Below are 12,753 nucleotides of genomic sequence, written 5' to 3'. Positions count from 1 at the left end.
CTGCGACAAAAACTTTTTTTCCTAATGAAAATTTGACAATTTAGTAAAACTATGGGAAGATAAACAATAATATTTTTGAACTGATGCCCAGCCCTAACATGCTGATTGGGGGATGCCTAATCATACAAACATATGAAAAATACACTCCTAAAGTTTTATGCAAACATCCCAAATCATTAGAAGCACTGAATCATGCTGTGCTCAAACTAATGCCTCAAGTCAAGTCAAGTCAGATTTATTTATATAGCGCATTTACAGACGGCTGAGCCGCACCAAAGTGCTTCACATAAAAGTGCAAGAAAGTGCAATAAAATACAGAATTGACAAAATTGACAAAGGTAACAAAGAAAACAAAAACAAAACAAAATTTAATTTAAAATAAATTAAAAGAAGATGGGATATTTTTTAAAAGCACTGTGGGATTTCTAGGGTACACTATTCCCTAGCACTTGCCAGAGGAAAAAAAAAAAAAAAAAAAAAAAAATCGCCCTCCTCCTCCTCTCAGCTTTATTGATCTGCCAGTTGTCAAATTGTCTTTCAGTTTGCTATGCAGGCGCCCTCTTCAACCCGCCTGTGAGACATGACTTGTTGACAAACAGACCGGTGAGTGCTGTGCCAACGTCAAACCTTGACAAGCCTGCTTTGCAGACATCTAACTGTTTCCTGACTTTAATCACAGTCATGTCACGATAAATCAATCCCATAACCTTGGTAGAATGCTAAATCAACACAAAAGCTGATGCCGATGGAAGAATCTTCACAGTTCCAAAATGGCAGCAAAAAGAGTGAAAGCATGTACTTGTGATGTGAATATTGACCTCCAGGGAAATCTAAAGCACAATGTGTTGTCTAATTTATAATGCTATATCGCTGGGATAGAAAGAGTTTGCTTGGCTTGGCCTTTTCTAAGTATAGATTTTCATAAAGGCGGTACTGTCAGAATCCTCTTCTAGGAGAGGCAGGGGACCCTTGTTTCAAGATGCAAGTACAGTACATGCATTTTTAAAATGGTCCTCCTTGGCATTTCTAAGCATATTACTCAGAGAGCAATGATAGAAGTGAGACCATGAGAACACAGAGGCGGCTGCTCGCTATTCACCAAAGACTCATTAAAAATGAAAAGGGAGAACATAATGAAAGAAAGCAATGTGGTGGAGGACATAAATATATAAACAAATGCATGTACACTGCTCCAGCCCAACAGAGACCACTCTTAAATATTTTCTCACTTTAGGTTTCAAGGCAAAATGAGAGGGATAAATCCAGCCTGAGTGCCAGCGTGAGGTCAATCCATCGATCCTCTCACTCTCTCTTCATCTCACTCCCTGCTTTGGAGGGAGCTTGAGCTGTTTGAGGATGACTAAATTACAGAGGGCTTATTAGCATGGACAAGAAGCAAGTGTGACACCCGTATCTTCGCTGGTCCATGTGTGTGTGCTTGTGTGTAAGAGCCAGAGAGAAAAGCTTGCAGGCTAAGCTTGTCAGCAACCCTGCAAGCTTCTGTTTTCTTCTGCCAAACCATTAAAGGATGAGGCTTATGTTAGCCTATGTTTTTTTCCTTATTGTCAACATGTCACAGAAAAAGACAAAACAACCAAAAACAACCAAAAACAACAATGTGTGAGTCCTTTTCCCAACACTTTCAACTGAAGACATGAATCTTAACATATCATAAATGTATACAGTATTTCCAAAAGACTAAATCATTTTCCAAAACAGCCCAGTGCTGCAGTTCTAGGCAGACAATAAACAAACAGGAGTAAATAGTGCATTAATTGGGGACTGCTTTAAAGATTAAAGAAGATTAAAGAATTCTTAACAACAACACATGCATGCACATGATGAGGCACGAAATTAGCTACTGGGGCCCGGTCAAGCTGTGGATTTGCACATATTTAGTGTGCTAATCAGTATATACAGCACCAGTGTGTTAAAATAAACTTCAATGCTTGTGGTCTTGGTAATGAAATGCCACCCATTTAATAGTTTCTGGACAACAATGAAGCTTTATGGCTCAGAGGAACAAGATATGACAGGATCTGGACACTTTTATTTCAAAATTTTTACTGCTGTAATTAAACTTTCAATTTAATATTATCTAAAAAAAAACAACCCAAAAAACCCTCTAGTACTCCAGTAGTTAAAATGCAACTGCCATACAGTAACCCCAGCTTGTCACTCGAGCAAGACTGCAGAGGCACCAAAAGGAAATGAAACAGTCAGAACTGATTCCACAAGTCAAAATGTTCTCCTACGCTGAGGCAACAGGACAGAAAATAAGCATGAGCAGGTTTGTAGCTAGTGAGCTTACCACAGTGTTCCACTGGTTGGAAATTATACAGTGTTTTATCAAATACTCCTCTAAAAAAAGAGTGAGCATTGTGGTAAATGAATTGTGTTCTATATACTAATAATTATTCAAGAAAACAAAACATTTTCTGTTCCATGAGCAGATGCACACAATCACAGGGGACTGATCGTTGTTCCAACATCCCATTGGTCTCAAAGAACAATTCTGTAGATTTAAAACATAAATGCAAAACACAATCAAACACAAAGGATGAATCTGATGGGCCAGAATGACCATACAGTTGTGAGGATGATTTTTGCCCCCCTGTTGACTCACCTGAGGACATAAAAGACTCACATGAAACACTTTCTTTCTGTAATGTAAATGTTGTAAGTAACAGCATAGTATCATATTTGGTAAATGCCTAGAATATAACTATTTTTTCCTGTTATTATATTTCTTTGGAAACGGGAAACTGTTTGGATGTGTATTCCTGTTTGGATTAAATTCTCTTCGGCACATACCTTACAGTCATGTAAAAGTAGTATAGGAATAAGACAAATACAGGCATTTGGAATGAATCCCCAGTAGCTGGAAGATTTGTAGAAAATCCTTCTCTAGGTTAAGTGCAAACATTTTTCACCTGAAAGGTTGCCACCTTACGGGGACAGCAAGTAAAATCAGGGTCATTAACTCAATGCTTCCATTTGAGTCCCATCCGTAGGGCACTGAAGAGAGAAATGATTCATTGGGAAGAAATCAGCCACAGTAAATACCAAGACATAAAAATCCAGCTTAACATCGTTTCTTCAACCAAGGTGAATGTAAATAGCCCGTGAACAGATTCCCTGTGGGAACAGGTATTTCACTAACTTGATGAATGGCTTTAATAATCAGGGGGGCCTCAGGGGAACGGTGGATGAAACAACAAGGAGCAACTGTAATAAAAAGACTTACTGCAGATATTTATCTTGATCTTAAAAAGCTTTAATCCTGAATGCAGATAACCAACTAGAAGAAGTTATTTTGGGTAGTGAATATGGGGAAAACCTTCAGGGGTGACCATAGTTTTCACCCAATACCAATAAAAGGTATTGTTGAACAGTGAGAGTAAGTCAGTTTTATTAGGGCCCGAGCAGGCAACGACCTGAGAGGTCCCTATTGTATTTCGAATGATTATATATTATTTTTCTCGTTATTTATTATTATTTTTTCTTCTTCTTCCCAAATGATCGCATATTTCACTGCCTGAACATACCCCAAAACTCATGAAACTTTAAATATAAGTCACACATGGTGAAAATTTTTTATAATCTATTGTCATCCTGAATTTCCACCACTGGGTGGCGGTATAATAAAGGAAAGCGCGTTTAGCCTAATAACTCCCACATACTTTATCGCACATTCAAAAAACTTATATCCACGCGTTCCCTGAGTTGTGCTGAATCTCGTGATATAAGCCAGGATTACCACCAAACTTGGTATACTTATTGTAAATGCCCTCCTGAGGATAACCCTTGAAGATTTTATTGATCGGCCCCTAGGTGGCGCTCTGGCGGCAGTTTAATTTAATAAGTGCCACTGTGCCCAGACCATAAGACTTAAGGCAAATAAATTCATAGGGGTGGTATAGCCTGGCCCCTGTAACGCACAAACCCCGACGGCAGCATGCCCCGACACGCGTGTACTGCGAGGGCCCGTTAAGTACTGCGCGCAGTCCTAGTTAAGTTAAATTCTTGTTAATTCCCCACTTACAGTCAAAGATGAGTCAAATGTTATTACTGTAGCTCTGAAGACTATCATCCTGACTCATTGTGCCAAGAGATTTCTCTACAGCAGTAAGTAGTACAGTAGTTGACAACTGATATCCGAATGTAGAAAAAAAAACACATGATGATGCTCACAAACAAAAGTAAGCAGCCTGGGAATTTGCCAAAAAGTCAATAATGCTGTATTTGGTTCAGAATCAGCGGCGCTGCAAACAGACAGGAGGCTCCTCGGGGAAATAATCGCTTGCTGCGAGACCTTCAGCCTCCATTCAAGGTGGAAGGTAAAATAATGAAATAAGAATGGAGCCGGTAATCAAGCAAGCAGCTGTCTGCCTGTTGCCGCTGCTACTCCAGAGTGAATTTTTTATAGCCCATGGGACACAAGACTCAGAGGCTATTTCTGCGTTTCCTCCCACTGTGTGGCAACACAAAGTAGCACGTGTTGTTGACAACACATACCGGGGCTCAGAGCCATTTTTCAAGAATGCACACTGTACTCCATCTGGACTCTCTCGGGATGAAAGACAACATTATGTTCTGTTTGAGTATGTTGCCCTTGAGGAGCTTTAAGTGATGGTGTGTATGTTTTCATGCGTTAGTTGAGTGCAGTGCTGACCGAGCTGCTCAGAGCACTCTGCTAGGCCTCGTGTGTTGAAGACGTTTTTAATTAAAGTTGAAGCAGTTTCACCTTGGTTGATGTAATGTAATGTTATCATATTTCAATTAAAGTGAAGAATAACTGAGTTTATACGACCAGGATCTCATCACAAATGTTCTGGACTGTATATTCTCAGTCCTCTCGATTAAAAGTACCCCCATGTCACAAGAAATTACAATCACTGCATATTTCACTGAGCACAGCCGGCCATCTCAGCCAGAGGTGAGAACAGTCCACACAGAACTACATTTCTCAGGTCACTGCTAATGCTCGCTCCACGCTAAAGGATAATTGGGCAGATTTTGGTTCCAATTTAGCCCCTCTTGACAATAGTGAGAACAGATTTTCTGACCAAATGGTGGCTGGTTTACAGACAAAATCTTACTGTTATGACTGGATTTCCAATTCTAATTTATGTATACAGGTGCATATCAATTTGATTTGATTGGACTTGATTTATTTGGCACAGTTGTAAAAGAAAGAAAAGAAGAACGTAATAACAACAATAATAATACAAATTATAAATTCCCAAAAATATTTGAATAAAATAAAAAATAAAAAGACACGCCAGGGAAGCCCAAAAAACCCTCATGGGCTTGACTAGTGGGACTCCCTAATATAACATAAAAAGAAAGATCATCATACAGAACAAGCAACGAGAAAAATAAAAAAAGGCACAACATAACATAAATTAGAATATCTAAGAAAAGTTTATTCATGTCAGTAATTCAATTCAAAAAGTGGAAATAACACATTATATAGATCCATTACACACAGAATGAAACATTTCATGTCTTGATTTATTTAATTTCTTCTAATTATAATGATTATGGATTACATTTAATGAAGACCTTTTCAGTGTCTCTCTGGTTTTATTGATAATACTGATATCTCTAGCCATGGAACGTGACTAGAGATATCAGCTCATAAATTAAACTCTTATGAGCTATTTTTGTTGTTATGATTATATTTGTCCAAACAAATGTACCTTTACTTATACCAGGCATTAAAATTAACAAGAAATTGAAGAAAACGAGGGTGGTCTAATATTTTTTTCCACGACTGTATATGGGTGGTTGACGTGACGCTCAATTTTTGTGTTCCCAGTGACAAATATTACTAAAATTTGATAATATTTCATTAAAATTATGCAGTTAATTCTTCTACATCTAATCCATCTGCAAACAATGAGTATCGTTCTTCAACTATGCAAATATTCTGTTTTGAACATGACATTTGTCCACCGGTGCAACTGTCCTAGGTAGCATAACTTATCTCAAAACAACTGTAATTTAATGAAAAATAAATCTAAATACATTAAAATACTTGAATGCATGTCATATGAGCGTTTACTTAATGAATCTAGAGGATATAAGTGTTAAGGTCCCTATGTAGAGTTATTATGACACATTACATTTTGTCCTCAAAACTGGTGTCCTCCTGGAGCAACGCCATTATGTAGATATAAAACAGGTCATTGAAAATCATCATGATCATTGAAAATAATGTAAATTGATAAAAATATTCATAACTAATATGCCTTGGGCTTATCTTTCTTATCCGTCCAACATTCTCTGAATTAAATAATGACATTCTTTATTTTGTTGCACCAGTGGACACATTTTAGGACTACCACACCAAAAAGTTAATATTATGCAGAATTAGAAATGGACACATTCAGTTTTGAATTATTCACATATAAGGGAATATAATTATATGTCATTTGACATATATTTTTTTAATTATTCTGTTTTTCACTTTTCACGTCAACCACCCATATGCACTCAATACTTGGTTGGGGCTATTTGAGTAATTATTACTTCACACAAAGGTCAGTGGGTTATGACGAGCTTAACTACTTCCCACCAGGGATTACTCCGTCACCAGAGAAAGCAGTCGTCCCTTCGTGTTCAAATTGACTCGTGCTTCTGCTATCGTCTCGGGGTGAGCATTGTTTCAACCATCCTTTCACTCTCCTTCTCCCTCCTACCGAGTCTCTGCCAGCACCCTCCGCTGTGACAGCATGACTGTACAATCTGTTGCCCCCCCTCGCACAGTCAGAGCTCCATTAAATTGAAAGCCAATGCAAACTGCCTGGGCTGGCCATCCTCATTAAGAGGACACCAAGCAGAGGACTGGCAGAGAATCCCAGACACTTTGGAGGCCTAATGAATTGGTACACGCCCCCATACTGTGAAAGTGGTACACTAGCGATGGATAACAGGATGAACGCTGCCAAAGAGCACTAACAGTGTCTCCACCAACACTGTCTCGCACTGGAAATTTGAGGATTGATGATGAAACCGTGTGTGGCATCATCATCACTTTGTGTTGCATGGCGTCCACTGAACGAGAACTCCCACAAACAAAGCTCACTCTTAGCTTCCTCTTCTGTTCCTGTTCCTCTCACTGAGACTCGACCTCCATATGGCAGAGAGTCAAACTCCGACACGTGGCCCACAATGAGGTGAAGACACTGAATCATGTAACCTGGTCGTTTGACTTCACACAGGACCTATTATTTTGCATTGCAGGTGATTCAATCTACACTCCAGCTGGAGTGGAAACTGGGGTGTCGGGTCTGACCGAGCCCCAGCCAGATGCACTTATCTGAAACAAATGAGTCAGGGCTGAATCTAACAAGCCCTTTCCAGAACAGTGCATCCAGCCTCTGTGCTCTACATGACGGCTCAGCTCTCCTCTGCTTGGGCAATTTATCAAAGAGCCTGAAAAAATCTCTTGAGGATTACTTAACCGCATAAGATATCACAACTCTCTTTGCTGGTGCTGGTGCTTCTGTTGTTCAAAAGTGAAAATAGAAGACTTTTATTCTGTTTTCTGGATCTGGTTTTAAAAATCTGAACAGTTGTTTTCCCAGAGGAGTTTTCATTCTTGTTAAGACTTCACGCCCTGAGGCATTTTCTTCTTTATGGCCAGTCTGAGACATGGAGTGGCAAAGAGAATGCACCGATTATAGCCAATTTTAATTAACTCCCTTTGGGAGAAATGCTACTAATTGATTTTCTAACCTGTCCAAGACAGTCAATCCATTTGGAACCGCTCGGCGCCACAGTCATTTACAGCAATTGAGCTAGAGCTAACTTGCTAAGCAGCCAGGGCTCGAGGGACAACTGGTGGAGACTGTGATGAAGTGGTTATCACACTGTTTAATTAGACAACAGTAAATCTATGTTTGGAGCTGCTGTAGCAAGGTAAGACTGCTAGTAGGTAAAAATGTCAATTATGTTTAAAAGAGCTGACACTGAGGAAACTAACAAAAAAGTTATTCTACTGGCTGAAAAGTAATGCACATAAAGTAGGTATTTTAGATTTTTGAGGGGGTTGGGGCTACATGAGGTAATTATCTATAGTCAGTTTATTAGCTACAGTGGATGGTGGTCGACACAGAGGCAGGCAGGAGTGCACAGTGGCACGGAAGTTAAGCAATGGACTGCGGTGGACTACCTTAAAAAGGGCCCAACTTAAAGTTTAAGTGCATGCTATATTAAGAATATTTTCACCACTTTACCTTGCCATAAAACCGCCATTTTCAATGGGGGAGCTGAAGCTTTTATCCATGCTCTCGTGTCATTTTGCTTCACTATCTCTGTCAATTAGTTTGTTTTGATATCGTGTGACTTTGGTGTTTTAAAGGGTTAGTTGAGATTCACCAAGTACATCATACAACTCTCTAAAAATAAAAAATCCTAGCTACCTCTTCAAAAACAGTAATAAAGTTGTTTAATCAGCTCTCTGAATGATCAGTATCGCTCATAAAGTTGGAATAAAATATTTTTGGTCCTTTCCATGTGACTCTGTCCAATGTGATTTATTCTCAACAGATAAAGTGTACTGTATATCTTCTCAAAACGTAATTAATCAATCTCTTCCAAACATATCACAATGAAAATGAAACCACAATAAACAGAGAATTGTGTCTGAAAATAAAATTATGCCGACTTCATGTGCGACTGGGTACCTTACCTGACGAAAACATATTTGAGGATGCCATCACCTCCAGCATAAAACCACTCAGTCACTATCAGGTAAAAAATATAAATACTCAAAAATTGTTTTGGAGTGACATTTCCACTGTATAAGTGGTTTCAGGAAGAGACAAAATTAGACGTTAATTAGAAATGTGAAGTAGGCTTTGCTGTTGTGTAATTGAGTCTAAATCCTCCTGTTAATACCACTGTTCCCCCTTTTATTTCTAATCCAGATAGTTCTACTGCTTATCGTTATTTTTTATTTTCTCCCTTCCCTTAATTAGAAGATAATGCAAACTTATAGCAGGTTTGACACACCATTTTTGGTTCCATCAATGACAATGATAATGAATTTGATATAATAGATAGCCATCCGTATGTCACAACTGGGCTGTAACCAACCACAGAAAATATTGGTTGATTGGTTGAAGAGAAGGTATAATTTCAATCTATTGGGCAAAAAAAATCTGCACAATATCTCTAAAATTGACTAAATCAACCACATTGCTCTGAAAGCCCTCTAGCAGTTATGGGATATTGCAAGATGCTACAAAGAAAAGCAGCGCACAGAGGCACTGAGTGTCTATTCTGTACTAAGTTTTGTGTTAATTTCTGTTTGCAGAAATCACTGTTTCCCATTTGTTTAATCACAACCGAGGAAGGGCAGGACAAATACCACAACAATCAACCATTACATTACATGCGGTGCTGGTGCAAAGTGCAAAGTGCAAAGACTGGCGGCGTGTCCATGTCTTTTAGCCTTCCCTTCATCCACAGCAAGAACTCTACCTTGCCTTGTACATTTTTATTTCGGCGGAAATTCTGTATCATAGCAACCTGCCGAGCTGCGTCTCAGCTGAACTCCCAGCAGGGCGTTTGTTAGAAAGGCCAATGGTGTTTTCAGGGATAACATGCTTTGGTGGACACACAACCTGATTAAAGTACATGTCTGACCAATGAGAATTTGGTCAGTCAAGAGTATATCGACCAACCAATCCACCAATAGACCAGAAGGTGTCGGGCCCCACTGCACAATCATCGCAAACAATCATTAGAAGTCAAGAGTATAAGTAGCACATGGTCAAGTACCAACCCCCAGAGCAGTGCTGAATAATAATAAACCCACCCTATGATTTTTGTTCCAACAGGCATTGAGCAGTGAATATTAAATATGGTGACTGTGCTACAGTATAGAAACAGGGCATCCCGAGCCTTCACCCACCACCATAAAAAGCACACAGTGCAGCACAGCTGCCCTCTCTCCTTTGGGTGCTTTCAGGAGCTGTAATTTGTCTGAAAACACTGAAGGCGCAATAACTTTTTTGTTATTGTTTGTTTTTATGGTTCACTTTGAATAGCATTTTTATACAAGCTTGCATTTTATGCAATTTACTGCATGTTTCTTACCATTAATTCATCTGGTAACACCATGGCAATTTGGACAGTAGACACACTGCACTGTGCTGACTTGAACTAGTAGTTGTGTTAAGTATCACTATTTTACTTACATGCATAATGTTATGTATTATTTAACATACGGTGCCCAGAGGTTACACGTAATAAAAGAAGATAGTATTTCCAGACGCCTGTACTTTCGCAGTTTAAGGCAGATAACGTGTAATCACAATATTCACAATCTGCTTTTGACAGAGGCTTATGTTGCACATCACCCCCCTCACTCTTTCCTCAGGTTTCCTGCCTGCCGGTCTCTACCGTCTGTTGTAACTGTGAGCCATAAATGAAAAGCATTTATTGTTCTGTTATTGGGACATTAGGATTCTGGGAGTCTCAGGTCAAGGTTTGGGGTGTGGGTTGGTTGAGAGTTAATTTCTGACATTTTAAAATAATATATTAGGCTTTCAGGTGTGGTCTGATGTGTACAGAAGACACATTTGGGCCACAGTTTTATGTAGCATAAGACAAAAGACAGACTCTATCTTACTGTAAATTTTAATTAATTAATGCCAAGCCAGGATCGTAGTTAACTACTAACACTAACTCTTCAACATCAGGTACAACCAAATTTATTTTGAATTCCCTGATCCCACTTTCATAATTATATTACAATACCTGATTCACGATATTGGAGGCAATGATAATTTTAGTGTCAATTTTATATTTATGGAATAATATATTAGAGTGATCATGGTTTGATCTTTTCTGAGGATTTCTGCCAAAAACTAGAGATTTTTTCTTAAATCAGAAGAATATAATCTGTAGGCCAGGACATCTTGTAGCACCCCAATATTTAATAAAGTATGGTATTTTGATACATATATTGTATTTTACAAGTACTGTACCTCCTGAGATTGGGATATTGCACTAGTCCATATTTTGATTTTGGTTAAATTATTGTGCAACCCTAGTAATAATCTATATTAAAACATGACTTTAATATTTGTTGGGGTTGCATAGTTTTGTGTTAATAAAGCCTGGACTTGATCTTTATCTCTTCTGTGTAATATTGTATCACTATTTCCATTAGTCCAGAGTTATCAGATCTATTACAACTGAGTTACAGCTGTTATTTTCCATAAAAGCTTTCCCGCAGAGATACTGCACAATTAACTTTTTTATCCAAATCAAAATATGGACTAGTGCAATATCCAATATCCTTTATGCTGCAATATAATTTATGCTGTATATTTGTCCAACAAAATAGGTTGTGCTTAGGTATGTGGCTTGAGTCCTGATCTTAACAAGTTCTTAAAGGTATCTGTCAGGCTCAGTTACATCAAATGCTTCAATGTAACATTATTGAAGACTTTCATTTGGACACTTGAAAAAAGTGCGTTATTTTTAAGTTTCATTGAATCCCTCAAACATTACCTATTTAAGACCGCAGGCAACAGTACGACTACAATAGGGGCTTTCTTTATAACAAGAATAAACTTGAAAAATATATTTTAAAAAAGAAAAACACCTGCGTTCACTGAACCCCACCCAGTCACTATTTCTAAAGAGTGAATCTTATAATATTGGAAGCTTCTTCCAGTCAATCTACCACCAACAAACAGGGGCAAAGACACTTACCATTTCCAGAGATATGATTATCCACCTCACCGTGTGCGACGTTGAGAGCTGCGTTAACTTGAATATAAAGTCCCACGTACTGTATAATCCCTAAAATCACTCCAAAGGCTCCCATTGCTTCAGCCGGTGTTTTAAGCAGTTGTGTGAAATTTGTCACATTAGGTAAAACGTCCCCTCCGGCGCTGAGCAGCCCTCACAGACATAAAGCTCGGAGCTGGAGAGGAGAGACGCTGCTGCTGCTCCGCTCGGCTCTGCGGGAGGAGATGATGCGGCCGGCGGAGGCGGAGGGAGAAGCGGCGCGGAGACAGGTGCAGCGGCTCACACTGACAGTCAATTAGGCGGAGGGATCTCACACAGACGTTAGTGTCGGTTTAAGTTTAATTTCTGCTCTACATTTGAATCTTAACACTTCAGCAGCTGTTCCTTCACTTATTTAATCTAAGTAGGTGGATTCGGGTAATGTGGGACCAGTGGCGGTTCTAGACCAATTTTACTGTGGGGGCCAAGGAGGGGCCAGTTTTTAATCAGAGGGGCACATTAGCACATGAAAAAAAGGCAAAGATGATATTTAAGCATTCAAAATCTTTGAATGTCTTGAAAAAGACACAAAATGACCAAAAAAGACACAAAATGACCAAAAAAAAAGACACAAAATAACTAAAACAGACACAAAAAAGACACATAAATGACACCAATGACAAAAAAGACACAAACTGACCAAAAAAAAAGACACAAAATAACTAAAACAGACACAAAAAAGACACATAAATGACACCAATGACAAAAAAGACACAAAATGACAAAAAAAAGGCACAAAATGACTTACAAAGACTAAAAAATGGACAAAATAGCCCTATAAGACTCCATAGAGTTAAACTATTATACAATGTACACATTCTGGGTTCCTTTTGTGTGCAATGAGATATTGTTTGAACAAAAAAAAAGGTTAGAATTGTTCCATTGTTCATCGTTATAAATTGACCATTTTATTATTAATTTGACACAGGGGCCACA

The 12,753-nt window shown here is 38.6% G+C and overlaps 1 protein-coding gene across 1 annotated transcript in view; it reads right to left on the bottom strand.

Moving 5' to 3' along the window:
• Window positions 1-11,978, bottom strand: part of vstm2l (V-set and transmembrane domain containing 2 like) — a 32,151-nt gene extending 20,173 nt beyond the window's left edge. The window contains exon 1 of the mRNA XM_059328010.1: window positions 11,740-11,978. Within this exon, the coding sequence (XP_059183993.1) occupies window positions 11,740-11,854 (115 nt within the window). The 5' untranslated portion in view covers window positions 11,855-11,978. The remainder of the gene's footprint in view (window positions 1-11,739) is intronic.
• Between the last annotated feature and the right edge of the window lie 775 nt (window positions 11,979-12,753).

This window comes from Centropristis striata, chromosome 3 (genome assembly GCF_030273125.1).
Source record: "Centropristis striata isolate RG_2023a ecotype Rhode Island chromosome 3, C.striata_1.0, whole genome shotgun sequence".
NCBI classification, from domain to species: Eukaryota; Metazoa; Chordata; class Actinopteri; order Perciformes; family Serranidae; genus Centropristis; species Centropristis striata.
Note: the sequence above shows the minus strand (reverse complement) of the source record. Positions and strands in the feature narration are given on the sequence as shown.